The sequence below is a fragment of the Cricetulus griseus genome, chromosome 3, assembly GCF_003668045.3.
Source record: "Cricetulus griseus strain 17A/GY chromosome 3, alternate assembly CriGri-PICRH-1.0, whole genome shotgun sequence".
Lineage (NCBI taxonomy): Eukaryota > Metazoa > Chordata > Mammalia > Rodentia > Cricetidae > Cricetulus > Cricetulus griseus.
The window spans coordinates 8,248,025-8,260,217 of NC_048596.1; the positions used below are offsets into that span (position 1 = coordinate 8,248,025).

Below are 12,193 nucleotides of genomic sequence, written 5' to 3' on the forward strand. Positions count from 1 at the left end.
GTAAAACAAAAGTTGTTTGGGGCTCTATCTATGACCCATTCTCCTATCACACAGACAAGATCATGGCACAGAAAGTTTCGCTCTGCCTCTGCTGCGTCACTGTGGGCAATCGCTGTCCCTCTCTGGGCCTCTGCCTCCTTGTTTTGAGTGTTCTGTGGCTGCTGGGGTGACCAAGAGGCTCTTTTACCACCTGCCTCCTTTAAACACAAAACCTCTGGAAAATGGAGGAGAAGAAAGAGTGGGATTCCTGCCCCCTGAAACCTACTTGCTTCGTTCTCGCTCCACAGAATGTCTCATTTCTTACTCAGTCTCCCTTAAAGAAAAAGAAACTGAAAGGCCACAAAACCACAACTCACCCCCCCAAAAAAAAACGGGTCACTTGGAAGCCAGGGCTATGTGGGGCTAGGTGGGTCAGGCCCGCAGCGCTGGGAGGAATCTAAGTGAAGACCAAGCCAAGACAAGCATGTGTTTCTCGTCCAGAAACCCAGTTTAAATCAATATTTATCCAACTGTATTTATAGAAAGTGGTGGTGGTAGGAATAGGGAGTGGGGTCTAAAACAAAACAAAAAAAGCCACAATGACTGATGCAAATCTTAATCTTTGTGGCCAATTTGCTTCTTTAGGGGCTGCTCCTCCCCCCTTTTTTAATTTTTAATTTTTTTGGGGGGGGGCAAAAGATTTAGCATTTGATGAACCTGCAGTCGGCCTCAGTACCATAGCAACAGCCCTAAGTCCTCTAATATGCCCAGAGGACAGACTTGGGACAGGCAGCAGGAGGGGGTAGTGTTTCCTAGGAGCCCTGAACTTGAGGTAAGGCCAGGATAGTTAAATAACTAAGAATTGGAGGAAGAAAAAAACAAAAAACAAAAACCCTCTCTGATTGGCTCCTCAGCTTCAAGTCTCTCTTTTCTAAACAAGGTGTGTACAGGAAGACTTTGGAAAACCAACAGGCTATTCCAGATGCCAGCTCCACTTTGTGTTGTTGGGCGACCTTAGGCAAGTCATGTCACCTGTCTGGACTTCATTCCTTGGCTGTAAAACGAGTACACGTGTATATGGGCAAGGTATATGGGATCCGGAGCTGGAGGCCTGGATGGCACGTTCAGCTCTGTCACCTACTAGCCACATGACCTTTGGGGAAGTTACCCAGCATCCCTGCTCCTCAGTCCCTCAACCCCCACTGCAAAGTAGAGGTAATAAAAGTGTGCGTGCTGTAGGTAAGGTGGTTGTGGACTGGAAAAGATAAGAGCAGGCTAGTCTCATGCTAGCCACTTTCAGTACCCCATAAATGGTAGTCAGCACATATGCAATGCGATTAGCTGCCACAGCTGCTGTGTGCTGGCTGGCACCCTCTATTTCCCTGTTTCACCTCTAGACTTTGGCTCAGCCATCTCCAAAGGACGACCCCATACCTGGGTGTGCCAGTGAGCGAATGTTTGCGCTAAAGCCTGAGATGTTTGAGCCATTACTACTTCACTCCTCCCGAAACCCTTCATAGCAGCAACAGCTCCATTCAACTTCTCTAACTTCCTACAGTCCGGTCTTCATCTCCTGGGTCCCTTCACAGGGTACCCAGTACTTGGAAGTTGTGGAGTTCAGAAAGCCATAATGGTATCTCAACAGACTACCTCTGGCATCCACCACAGTTTAAACCTACATCAAATCCCAGAACACAGTCTAAAGTGTGGAGGAAAGGGGGCCTGGTTTAGCAGTGATCTTCACACAACTCTTCTGAAAACAAACCCCCTACCGCTTTACCCCACTGTGAATCAACAGCCCACAGTGTTGCAGGGAAGAAAGGCTATCTCACAGAGTAGACACTCGGTGCTTATTATGGAATCAATGGATCCATCCAAGATGCGTCCTCTGCAGAGATAGGACTGGTTTGAACATCAGTGCCCTCCATTTTAGCACAAGTCACTCTGGTCCCCTACTTTCTAAGCAAGGACTTATTCGTCCTTCGAATACTGCTGTTGACAGAACCTAGCTTCAGCTGTCCAGGCCTGACCCATCATCTCCTTGCAGGTCCTGGACTTACTGCCTGCAAACAATCAGGACTCAGAATTTCCCAGGTTTGGTCTCGCCTCTGACCTCCAAATCTGATCATATGCCATAGCCAAGAAATGGCAAATGCAACCCATCATGAAATCTACACCAAGTGCCTACCGTACAGATGACATATAGGGAAATACTGTAGCCAGTCTGATCCTGTAAGACCTTAATAAATGGGCTTGGGAGGTGGCTCAGTGAGTAAAGCATTTGCCACTCAAGCATGAGAACCTGAGTTTGGATCCCCAACACCCATGTACAAGCCAGGTATCGGTGACCCCAGTGCTGGGGGCAGGCAGACAGGCAAATACCAGGAGTTCACTGGACAGCCATTCTAGACAATAGGTGAGCTCCAAGTTCATTAAGGGACTGTCTCAAAAAATACCTCTGGCCTGTACAGTGCATACATGAAAGAAACAAACACACACACACACACACACATCCAATATCCAACTGAATGTATGCACATACTACATTCATACTGTATAAGGTGCTGTTATTCTCCCTGCAAAGATAAAGCTAACACACAAGAAACAAATAGAAGATTGTCAAGCTCAGGTAAGTTATTAAAAATGGTGTGTGTGTGTGTGTGTGTGTGTGTGTGTGTGTGTGTGTGTGTACCAAGTTCAGGTAGGTGCCCAAGGAGGCCAAAAGAGGGCTTTGTATCCCCAGGAGCTGGAGTCAAGGCAGCTGTGATGTGTGCTAGAAACAGAACTCAGATCCTCTGCAAGAGCAACGAGCCCTTATAACTGCTGAGCCATCTCTCCAGCCCCATAAGCTACTATTTAGTGAGCATGCACTGTACCTGGAGTGCTTGAAATGCTTAGAACCGGTGATTCAGTTGCTCTTCGATGATGTAAGGAGCCTGGTATCATTATGTTCGAATGCCCTACTTACGAAATGCAGCCTCCGAGAGTCTAAGTAACTCGTGTCCAAACAACAGAGTAGGAATTTGGACCTCTGCTCTTTCTGAGTGCACAGCATTTCAGACTCTCAACTAATATGACTTGAGAATTAACACCCAGTGAGCTGGAACAGCCCACAGGCTTCCAGGAGGAGGCAGGAATCAGCCTAAGTCAGGAGAGAAGGGCAGGGCACAGAAACCCTAGGGAGTAGAGTAAGGTTGTCACTCACTGAGTCCAGCACAGGGGCATGACTGTAAAGCCTGATTGCTGGTGGACCTGCTGGACAGGAGTTGAGGTTTCATGGCCAGGCAAAGGAGATTAAGTCAGGAAGGCAGGGTGGGGCCAAATAACACCACACAGCAGCAACTTCCAGCAGAAGCTTCCTACACCAATAGAAGGAAGCTGCTTCAGGGCCTGTCCATGCCCCTAGGAACACACCCGACCTCAAACCCAAGCAGTCCATGCCAGAGAGCACACTAGGCTTGTGTTCTCATCTAGCCACACTCCCCTGTCTCATGCACTCCGAAGCACTTGCCCCAGATACTGGAAGCTGTCATTCTTTCTCCTCCAGGCCTTAGCTACCACCATAACCTTTCTCTGGCTTACAGGTGTTTTCTTGTTTTTAGGATTTGTATGCATATGTATGTGTACGTCTGTGGAAAAGCCCATGAAGGCCAGAGGTGTTGGATCTCTTTGGAGTTGGAACTGGAGTTACACACAGTTGGGCCGTGAGATGCCCAACATGGGTACAGAGGACACAACTTAGGTCCTCTGCAAGAGCAGTCCGCACTCAACTGCTGAGCCAACTCTCCAGCCCCAACTTTCAGTTTTTATTCAGATAACAATTATTTTGTAAGTAGAGATAAACCTTTTTGTAAGTAGTCGCTACCCTTCCAAGGGATCCCACAGGTGTGTAAGTGATGATGCCACAGGCTCTTTCTGTGTCTGTGATAATAGGGTCACTGCCTACATGAAATATATTTCTGGAAGCTTTTGAGATTCAGATTCATAGCAAGTGACATTTCAGGAGACGGTACCTGCTAGGGAACCGCTTCCCTTGAACATAGTGCATGGTCAACGCTAAGTAACTCTCTGAACTCCTCCCTCAAGAAAATCACCCCATCGAATGGAAATAATTCATCACTGCTGCCAAAACTTGGTGAACACTCCCAGTGCGGAAACCTCAAAAAGGCAATAAAAAGTAGTTCTGGCTACAGTGGAAAATAAGCCAAAGGAGGACTTTGCAAACACTGAAAACCAAACGTGCGAATGCGTAATCAGACGCTATCGGCGCATCTCAAGAAGAGCTCAGGGAGCCCGAAATGGAGTCAAAAGGGCCGGCTAATCTCTGAGAAAAGAGTCCCTTCAAGAAAAGACTGGACCAGCTGGCTGCACTACAGCACCTAGTGATTTCCTGGCTCACGTCCTGGCCCCGCCCCGCAGCCTCCGGCCTCAGCAACGCGTGACGTCACGAGAAGAGAACGCCGCCGATTGGCTGGGCGAAGCAGCTAGGTCAAGTCCAGTCGGAGGAAAGAAGTTTGTCTCCATGTGGAAACCATGTGTCTAGTGCTGGGAGGGGGAGGAGGAGGAGGCGGAGAAACTGAGATCAAGTGATTACAGGGGAACTCGCTGAAATGAAGGCGGGGAGGTTGTGCACCTGAACCCGCCAGCCATGCCCTTTGCAGTAGTGACCTAAAAAAAAAAAAGAGAAAGAAAAAGAAAAAAGAAAAAGAGGACTCACAACAAACAAAATCTGGGCAGCCACCCCCATCATAATAACTGCAAAGCACAGGTGGGGAGGGTCTGTACTTCCTCTAAAAGCCCAGGGGCCAGGGAAATGCTGGAATCCTATCGGAACGCCCAGATTCTCCTCCCCCCCCACCCCCCCAACAACCGAATGATGTAAGCGTTTCGGAAAGCGGAGCTCGGGAGCAAAACAAGCCCCGCGCGCGCGGAGCGACCCGCAGTGCCCGAGCCCGGCGCACGCACGACCCGCCCCCCGACTCGCGTTATTGCTGTGCACACGCGGACCGCCGTGACGCGCGGGCATTGTGTGCAGCGAGCAGAAAACAACGGCGAGCGCCGGCTGCGCCAAGAAGCGCCCCCAATAAAGCGAGGCAGATGCAGGGCCCGGCGGTGGCCGTGCTGGGGGGACCCTGGCCGCGCGGGGGAGGCGGAGGAGGAGGCGAGTGGGCAGAGTGGGCCGTTCCTGTGGCAAGGGCCTGGGGGTCCCACGGGTGGTCCCCGCGAGTTTGCGGGAGGGTCACCCACCCCCGCCTACGAGAGCTGTCGCGGAAGGGAGCGAGGGCCTGGAGCCCAATCCCTGCGGCCGAGCCAGGCACGGCGCAGCGCCCCACGCTCTCGGGGAAATCTGGGGGCTGTTGGCATCACGTCATTTCGAGCCAAACAGCAGCGGCGAAAAGACGCGAGAGTGCTAAAAATACTCCCGCGGGGAGCCGGCCGGAGGAGGGGGGCTGCCTGCGGGCCGAGGGCCTGATTACGCACACGAAGTTGACTTTGACTGGAGTGCAGAGGCTCTGAAGACCCTCTCCAGGGCCGCTGGGCTCGCAGAGCGGACACCCCGGGAGAGGGGCGGGGAGGAAGCCCCTCCACTGTGCCAGCCTCTGGAGCCCTGGCTCGGCCACCACGGGCCCGCCCCGCGCGGGGCAGCCCAGCCGGGCGCGCCCGGCTCTCTGCTTACGTGACTGGTGGCCACGCCGGAGCCCCGACACGGGGTAAACAAGGGGGTGGAGGCGGCCAGGGCGCGCAGGGGGGGGTAGGTCTCCGATTGTTTGCGGGTATGAAATGGGGGGGCACGAGACGCTGGGGAATCTCTGGCCACCCCCTGATAGATCTCATTGCGCTCGGGGAGGGGGGGAACGACGAGGTTCGCTGAGCATTGCCAAGGTGCCCTCTTTGGGGGCACTCCCCCAGCTGGAGTCGGCGCCACGGGACAGACTCCAGAGGAAGGGGATCCGGGAGGGGGACGACTAAAGAAATCTCGCCCCTCCCCCTGCAACAAAAGCAAACACACCAAACAAAACCACCTCTTCACCCAGCTCCCCACTAGCCAGGGCTTTTCAGAAACTATTCTCCAGACGAATGCAACCCCCCCCCCCGACACACACACCCCAATGAATAATCGCTCAGCGACTCGGCTACACAGCCTGCCTGCGATGTGCCTCTCGCAAACCAGGCAGGCACTCGGAGCAAAGAGGCGACAAGAGAAAGAAAAGATCGCACCACCGACCTCCCGACACAGATCCTGGTTTTGGTCGTACCCAGTCCCCACGTTTGCGCTGCCAGCACTCGGTTGCTTTAACCTTAAAGGCCCCGGTGTATTTGGCGAAGGTGTTTTTGTGTTTTGATGGTGGTTGTGGTGGTGGTGGTGGTGGGGTCTTGCAAGATCTGACACGTTGCAATCAGCTCTCTCGCTTTTTCATTGATCTTCCTACTTGTTCTGGCAGATTACACATCTCGGTTTTCTCCTCTCTGTGAGTCTTTCCCCCCCTCGGCCCGGTCTTCCTTCTCACAGCTATTATTCTGAGGACGGTGCTGGAGACGCAGCACAGCACACGCGTGCCCCCCTTAGGGTGCTAAGTCGAATGCCTGGCGAGAGCTGGGGCCCCGACTGGCAGGGACAAAAATGAAACAAATACAGAAAGGAAGCCCGGGCCCGGGTGGGGTTCCGAGCATCGGTCTCCACCTGGGGGGGGGGGCACGGTACCCAATAAGGCGTTTGCCTTGCTCGCCCTGTGCGTCTCTCAGAAAATAAAGAAAACGCACACAACAGCCTACACCTCCTTCCCCAACTATTGTTTCTGTGGCATCCTAAAGTTTGCTTTTAGGCACATCCCCCTCGCCAAGTCTCCCCCACACCCAGCGCGCTCTGGACCGCAGGTCCAGGCAGAGCCGCCGGCGCTGCCGGGTTCCACCGGCCTGTGTCTCTGAGGGGACCAGAGGCCGTGGCATCCCAGGGCCAAAGAGGCACAGGGGAACTGTGTCCCTAGACACGACGGCCAGAGCCCAGTCCTGCTGCGGGAAGGAAGGAAAAACGGGAGTAGGCAGGAGGAAGAGCCGGAGCCAGGGCCCACGGCGCGGAGAGCTGTGTGGTGGTGGTGGTTGTTATTGTTGTGATGTGTGTCTGTGTTTTCTTTCTGGAAGCCCCGAGCTCTGCTTACCGTTTCCAACTTTCAGCTGCTAATCCCACCCAACCCTGGAAACGAGCGAAAAAAACAACAACAATAACAACAACAAAAAAAACCACACACACACTTGTCTGCACGAGAAGGCTCCGGAAAGAAAAAGGAAAAAAAAAAAAAAAAAAGGGAAGAAAGGCGACCTCTGAGAGACAAGCTCGCAGCCTGGCAGCTCAGTTGTCAGCAAACAACAACACTCCCCACTCCTCGGCCAGGCCGTCCTCCGGGCCTGCTCGAGACCCGCAGACCCAGGCACCGGCCGGCAGGCCCCCTCTCCCCCTCGCTGTCTTTGTTACATCTTTAGCAGCTTTGTGCGTGCGTGCGTGTCCTTTCTCCGGTGTCATCGGCTTTACTGCCGAGGGTTCGTGTGTGAGTGTGTGTGTGTGTGTGTGTGTGTGTGTGTGTGTGTGTGTGCGCGCGCGCGCGTGTGTGTGTGCGCGTGTGTGTTGGGGGGGGCGAGCCGAGCAGGCGACAGGGGTCGCCCGGGGGGGGGGCGAGAAAGAAAGAGCTGGGCTCCGGCGAGCAGCCGGGGGCCCCCAAACTTACTTTTGTTTTCTTTCTCGATCTGCTCCAGGTAGCTGGCTGCCTCGAGCAGAATCTGCACGTTCTGCAGAAAAGTGTTGATGTGCTTCTCCATCGAGTTCTCGCTCGTGTTGAAAATGTCCGAGAAGGGGCACCGGGGCTTGGCCCCCGCCGGCTCCTCGGGCTGCGCCGGGGGCTGGGGCGCGGCCGCGGCCGGGGGCATGGCCGGGGGCGCGACGGGGACCAGCCCCGAGCCCTCGCAGCGCGGCTCCTTGCGCGGCCGCCCGCGTTTGCCCATGGAGGCGCGGGGGTCCGGCGAGCTGGTCCTGGTCCGGGGCGGCTCGGCCGGCCGAGCTGCGGGCCCCCGGGGAGAGCCGGCCTGCTGGAGCCGAGGCGAGGAAGCGCCTGGGCAGGCAGGGAGCGGGCCTGACTCAAAGGCGAGCCTCGCTGCGTGCAGTTGTGTGTGTGAGTGTGTGTCGCTCTCGCCGTGTGGGTCTGTGTGTATGGGAGATTGAATGAACCTACAGGACAGACGGAGGCGCTGTGCCGCCTGGGTCCTAGCGCGAGTCTGTCGCCATCTGACCGGTCAAAATAAATAGAGGCGTCTAGGGAGGCAGGGCCCGCCCCCTGCCGAGCCCAGCACCCTGCCCGGCCTCTCCCCAAATCCTAGCAGCGTGGAGAGCACCGCACTTTTAACACGGATGGAGAAAAAAAAAAAAAAACACGGGTGTCTCTGGGTGCACCCGCACAAAAACAATTTTCTTCACAGGAAAATAATTCGGCACAATGCTTGGCACATCGGAGGTCCCCAGTAAAGGACAGCTGCTAGGGCTTTTTTTTAAAAAAATTACCATTATTAAATAAAAGCTCAATTCTCGATAGGTTGAGACAGGAAGATCAAGGCTAGCCTGAGCTGAATATTAACACTTTGTTTCAAAATCAAACAATAAAAGCCCAGTTCTGAGTGGGAGAATCGAAACAGCACCTGTAACTAGAAACTCCTCCCAACACAAACATGTCACACACGAACGCGCGCCCGCGCGCGCGCACACACACACACGCGCGCGCACCCACACACGCTCGCACACCTGTGTATACCTTCGCACAGCCCGATGAAATCTGCCCTTTCCCGGTTACAGATTACCCACTCCTTTGCAACCCCTTCAAATGCAAAGTTATTTTCCAGGAAGGGGGAGGAGACGTGAGCGCCTCGCCACACTCCTCCGTCCAGCTGTGCAAAGCTCACAGCAGGGTATCTCCACAGCTGGCTCCCTTTTATGTGACAGAGTGGCCCGAAGACAGAAGTGGTCGGCTGGGAACCACCTCAGAGCAGCCGGACACACCTCCACTCCCACACCCCTGTACCCTTATCCCTACCCCGTTTCAAGGCTGTGTGAGCCGCCAGGCCTGACAGGTGTGTGGGAGACACCGGGAGAGCTGAGGAGTATTCTGGAGCCGGGTAAAGAAGCAGTAGAGTTCTAGGTTTGTTACATGCAGACTGGGCAAATCCTCTAAGCCATCTTGGGCCAAATTTCCACATCCCTGCAACCTGCGATAAGATGCTTGGGTGGACTAAGTTAAAACTACACCTGGCACATCCTAGGTCACATTAAGAAGTTTGTTTTGTTTTGTTTTGTAGCTTAAGATCAAAGCCCTGTGCATGCTGGGCAAGTGTTCTCACGCTGGGCTACAAGGGGGCCCCTTTGTGAGACCCTTTTCAGCTGGATCCTAGGTCCCCTTTGCTGATGTAACTTGAATCTAAGTCAGGTAAACAAGACTTTTCTGCACTTCACTGGAAAACATCTCAAAACAAATCCATCCAAAGACTTTCACCTCCTAAGAGGACCTGGTCTTGTTCTCTAAAGGGAGTCACCCACACAGAGAATGCTGCCCCCTGGAGTTGTGTCTTGTCATCACCTGTCCCAAACACTTCCGTATACATTTGTCACAAAGACTGAAAATGGTAACTTTGTAAATAAAGATTTTTTTTGTAAAAAATTCTTTAACTTTACAGAGGCTGTATATACATCCCTCACACACAGCCTGCAAGAAGGTCTTTGTGTACTCTAAAAAATGTTATAAACTGGGCTGTAGATATAACTCAGTGTTAAAGCAACTTAACTACCTAGTTTTGCACAAAGCCCTGGGTTTCAACCCCAGGAACAGATACACATATTAAAAATAAATAAATAGCTGGGTGGTGGTGGCGCATGCCTTTAATCCCAGCACTTGGGAGGCAAAGACAAAGGTGGATCTCTGTGAGTTTGAGGCCAGCCTGGTCTACAGAGTGAGTTCCAGGACAGCCTCCAAAGCTACACAGAGAAACCCTGTCTCAAAAATAAATAAATAAATAAATAAATAAACAAATAAATAAATAAATCAGGAAGAGGTAGTTCAGCAGTTAAGAGCACTAGTTGCTCTTTCAGAAGGCCCAGGTTTGATTCTCAGCACCCACATGGTGGCTCACAACCATCTGTAACTTACGTTCCAGGGGATCCTCTTCTGGCCTCTGCAGACACCAGGCATGCATGTGGTACACAGACATGCATGCGGGCAAAACACCCAAGCATATACAGAAAAAATTTAGTGAATGAATTTTTGAAATATAGGCCAGGGGCTGGAGAGAGAGCTCAGCAGCTACCCAAGTTCAGTTCCCAGCACCCTCATCTGGCATCTGGCAATTCCTTGGTACTCCAGTGCCAAGCGATCCAACATGGCTTCCTCGGGTATCTGCAACATGTGGTGCACATATACATTCATGTACACATTCACACACACATAAAATGAAATAAATTTAAAATATACATACACACACACATACACACACTTTAAAAAATAAAGACTTAAATATGCACCAACCTGCTTCTATGTCAGGAACAGGCAGTATCTGGCATTTAGAAATAAATGCATTCACCTTTTGTATCATAATAGAGCACTTGTCCATGTATTCTTTATGAGAATTTCATCTCCTGACAGATTTTGCATGGTTGAATTCTGTACCCTTGTGAGCTAACTGTTCATATTCCATCACCAGCTCAATCACTAACTCTGGCTTCTCAAAGAATCTTCTGATTCTGAACTGTCCACGTCTAAACGGCCACCAGCATCTAGGAACTTTAGGAGAGCCTTGTACAGGTGCAATTTCGAACAAGTTTTATTCAATGCCATTTTGCAAAATCTGTTACTTTTTAAAGACAGCTCTGGTCTTCTTTGCCCCAGATGAAAGATGACGGTGAGACAATGAACCAGCTAATCCAGAGTTTCTCTTTAATTCCTTGGTGGTGGAACGGGTTGCATATATATGGTACTGCAAACCACATGTGTGTAAGTATACACCCACTGCGACAGACACACCCCACACATGAGTGCTGGGGGCGGGGAAGGGTGTTTTGTAATTATTTATTCCTATTCCATCTCTTACAGGTCCGTGGGCTTTAGAAAACCCAGTGGGAATCTTCAAGCTGGGCTAGGGATCTGACCAAAGCCAAAATAAACAATGGCTTGAAGAAAATCTACAAAAAAGTGCTGATTTGCACTATTCCCACAGTCAGCCACAGCCCCCAACGTCATTCCCATGGAAAACACCACTGCTGGTGCCAAATCAGGTTTTCCCCCGTCGGAGGGCATTGTTTTTTGTTATTATGTGAGTTCTTAGCAGCAGGCAATGCCACACAAGAGACACAGTGGAGGCAGGAGAAATGCCTCTTTGTTTCACAAAGTCTTTCTGCAATTGTGCCCCCAGAGTCTTGCATAAAGTTTAGTTGCATATATTCTTTTTGGTGGCATGTGTGTGGAACAATGAATGTGCCAAGCTAAAGCCTGAAGCCCCTTCCTTATTTTTTTTTCAGAGCCCATCAAGTGTTAAATCATATTAGCATCGCCTTGCTCTCTCTCACTCTCATCCCCCTGCTACCCCCCAATTAACAGATTCTCTAATAAAGTTTGGCCCCTGCAGAAAGAGTGGTATTTCAGGGGTTATATCACAGGACAGGCATCCAGAATTCGGGGTTGCAAGCTCAGCTCCATTCCCGATTAGCTTTGCTTCCCAGGAGGAACCATTCAGGCCCTTTGGAACCCCTCCTCTCTCTGGGGCTTTGATTCCAGAAGTAAACAGGCCTCTTTGGAAACTTGCTACCATGAATATCTGCAGAGAACAGGTAGGGTTTGTGGGTGCAGCCACCCTGAAAGGAAGGTGTGTGAGCTGGGGAAGAAAGGCAGCAACGCCTGAGGAAGGCAGCTAGCACACTCTGGTTGGCCCAGGATGGTGGGCTGCCTACTCAGCCTGGCTCTTGTTTTCCCAACCTCCTGTTCATTGGGCTTATTTATTTGTTTAGCAGTATTTTTTTTAATCAAGCTCGTTTACATATTAAAGCGAGATTGTTCTCTATTTATCCCTCTTCCCCCAGACATTCTACACGCTTACTTCAAAGGAGCTGTTTTGCCTGTAATTATGCCTTCACGTACACAGAGGCTGGTAAGCTACTGAGAAGGCAATGGGAGAGATGCCACTCAGACTC

General features: G+C 51.7%; 1 protein-coding gene across 1 annotated transcript in view; it reads right to left on the reverse strand.

Moving 5' to 3' along the window:
* Mxi1 (MAX interactor 1, dimerization protein) overlaps positions 1-8,163 on the reverse strand; it is a 64,177-nt gene extending 56,014 nt beyond the window's left edge. Inside the window, exon 1 of the mRNA XM_027407027.2 lies at positions 7,701-8,163. Within this exon, the coding sequence (XP_027262828.1) occupies positions 7,701-7,974 (274 nt within the window). The 5' untranslated portion in view covers positions 7,975-8,163. The remainder of the gene's footprint in view (positions 1-7,700) is intronic.
* Between the last annotated feature and the right edge of the window lie 4,030 nt (positions 8,164-12,193).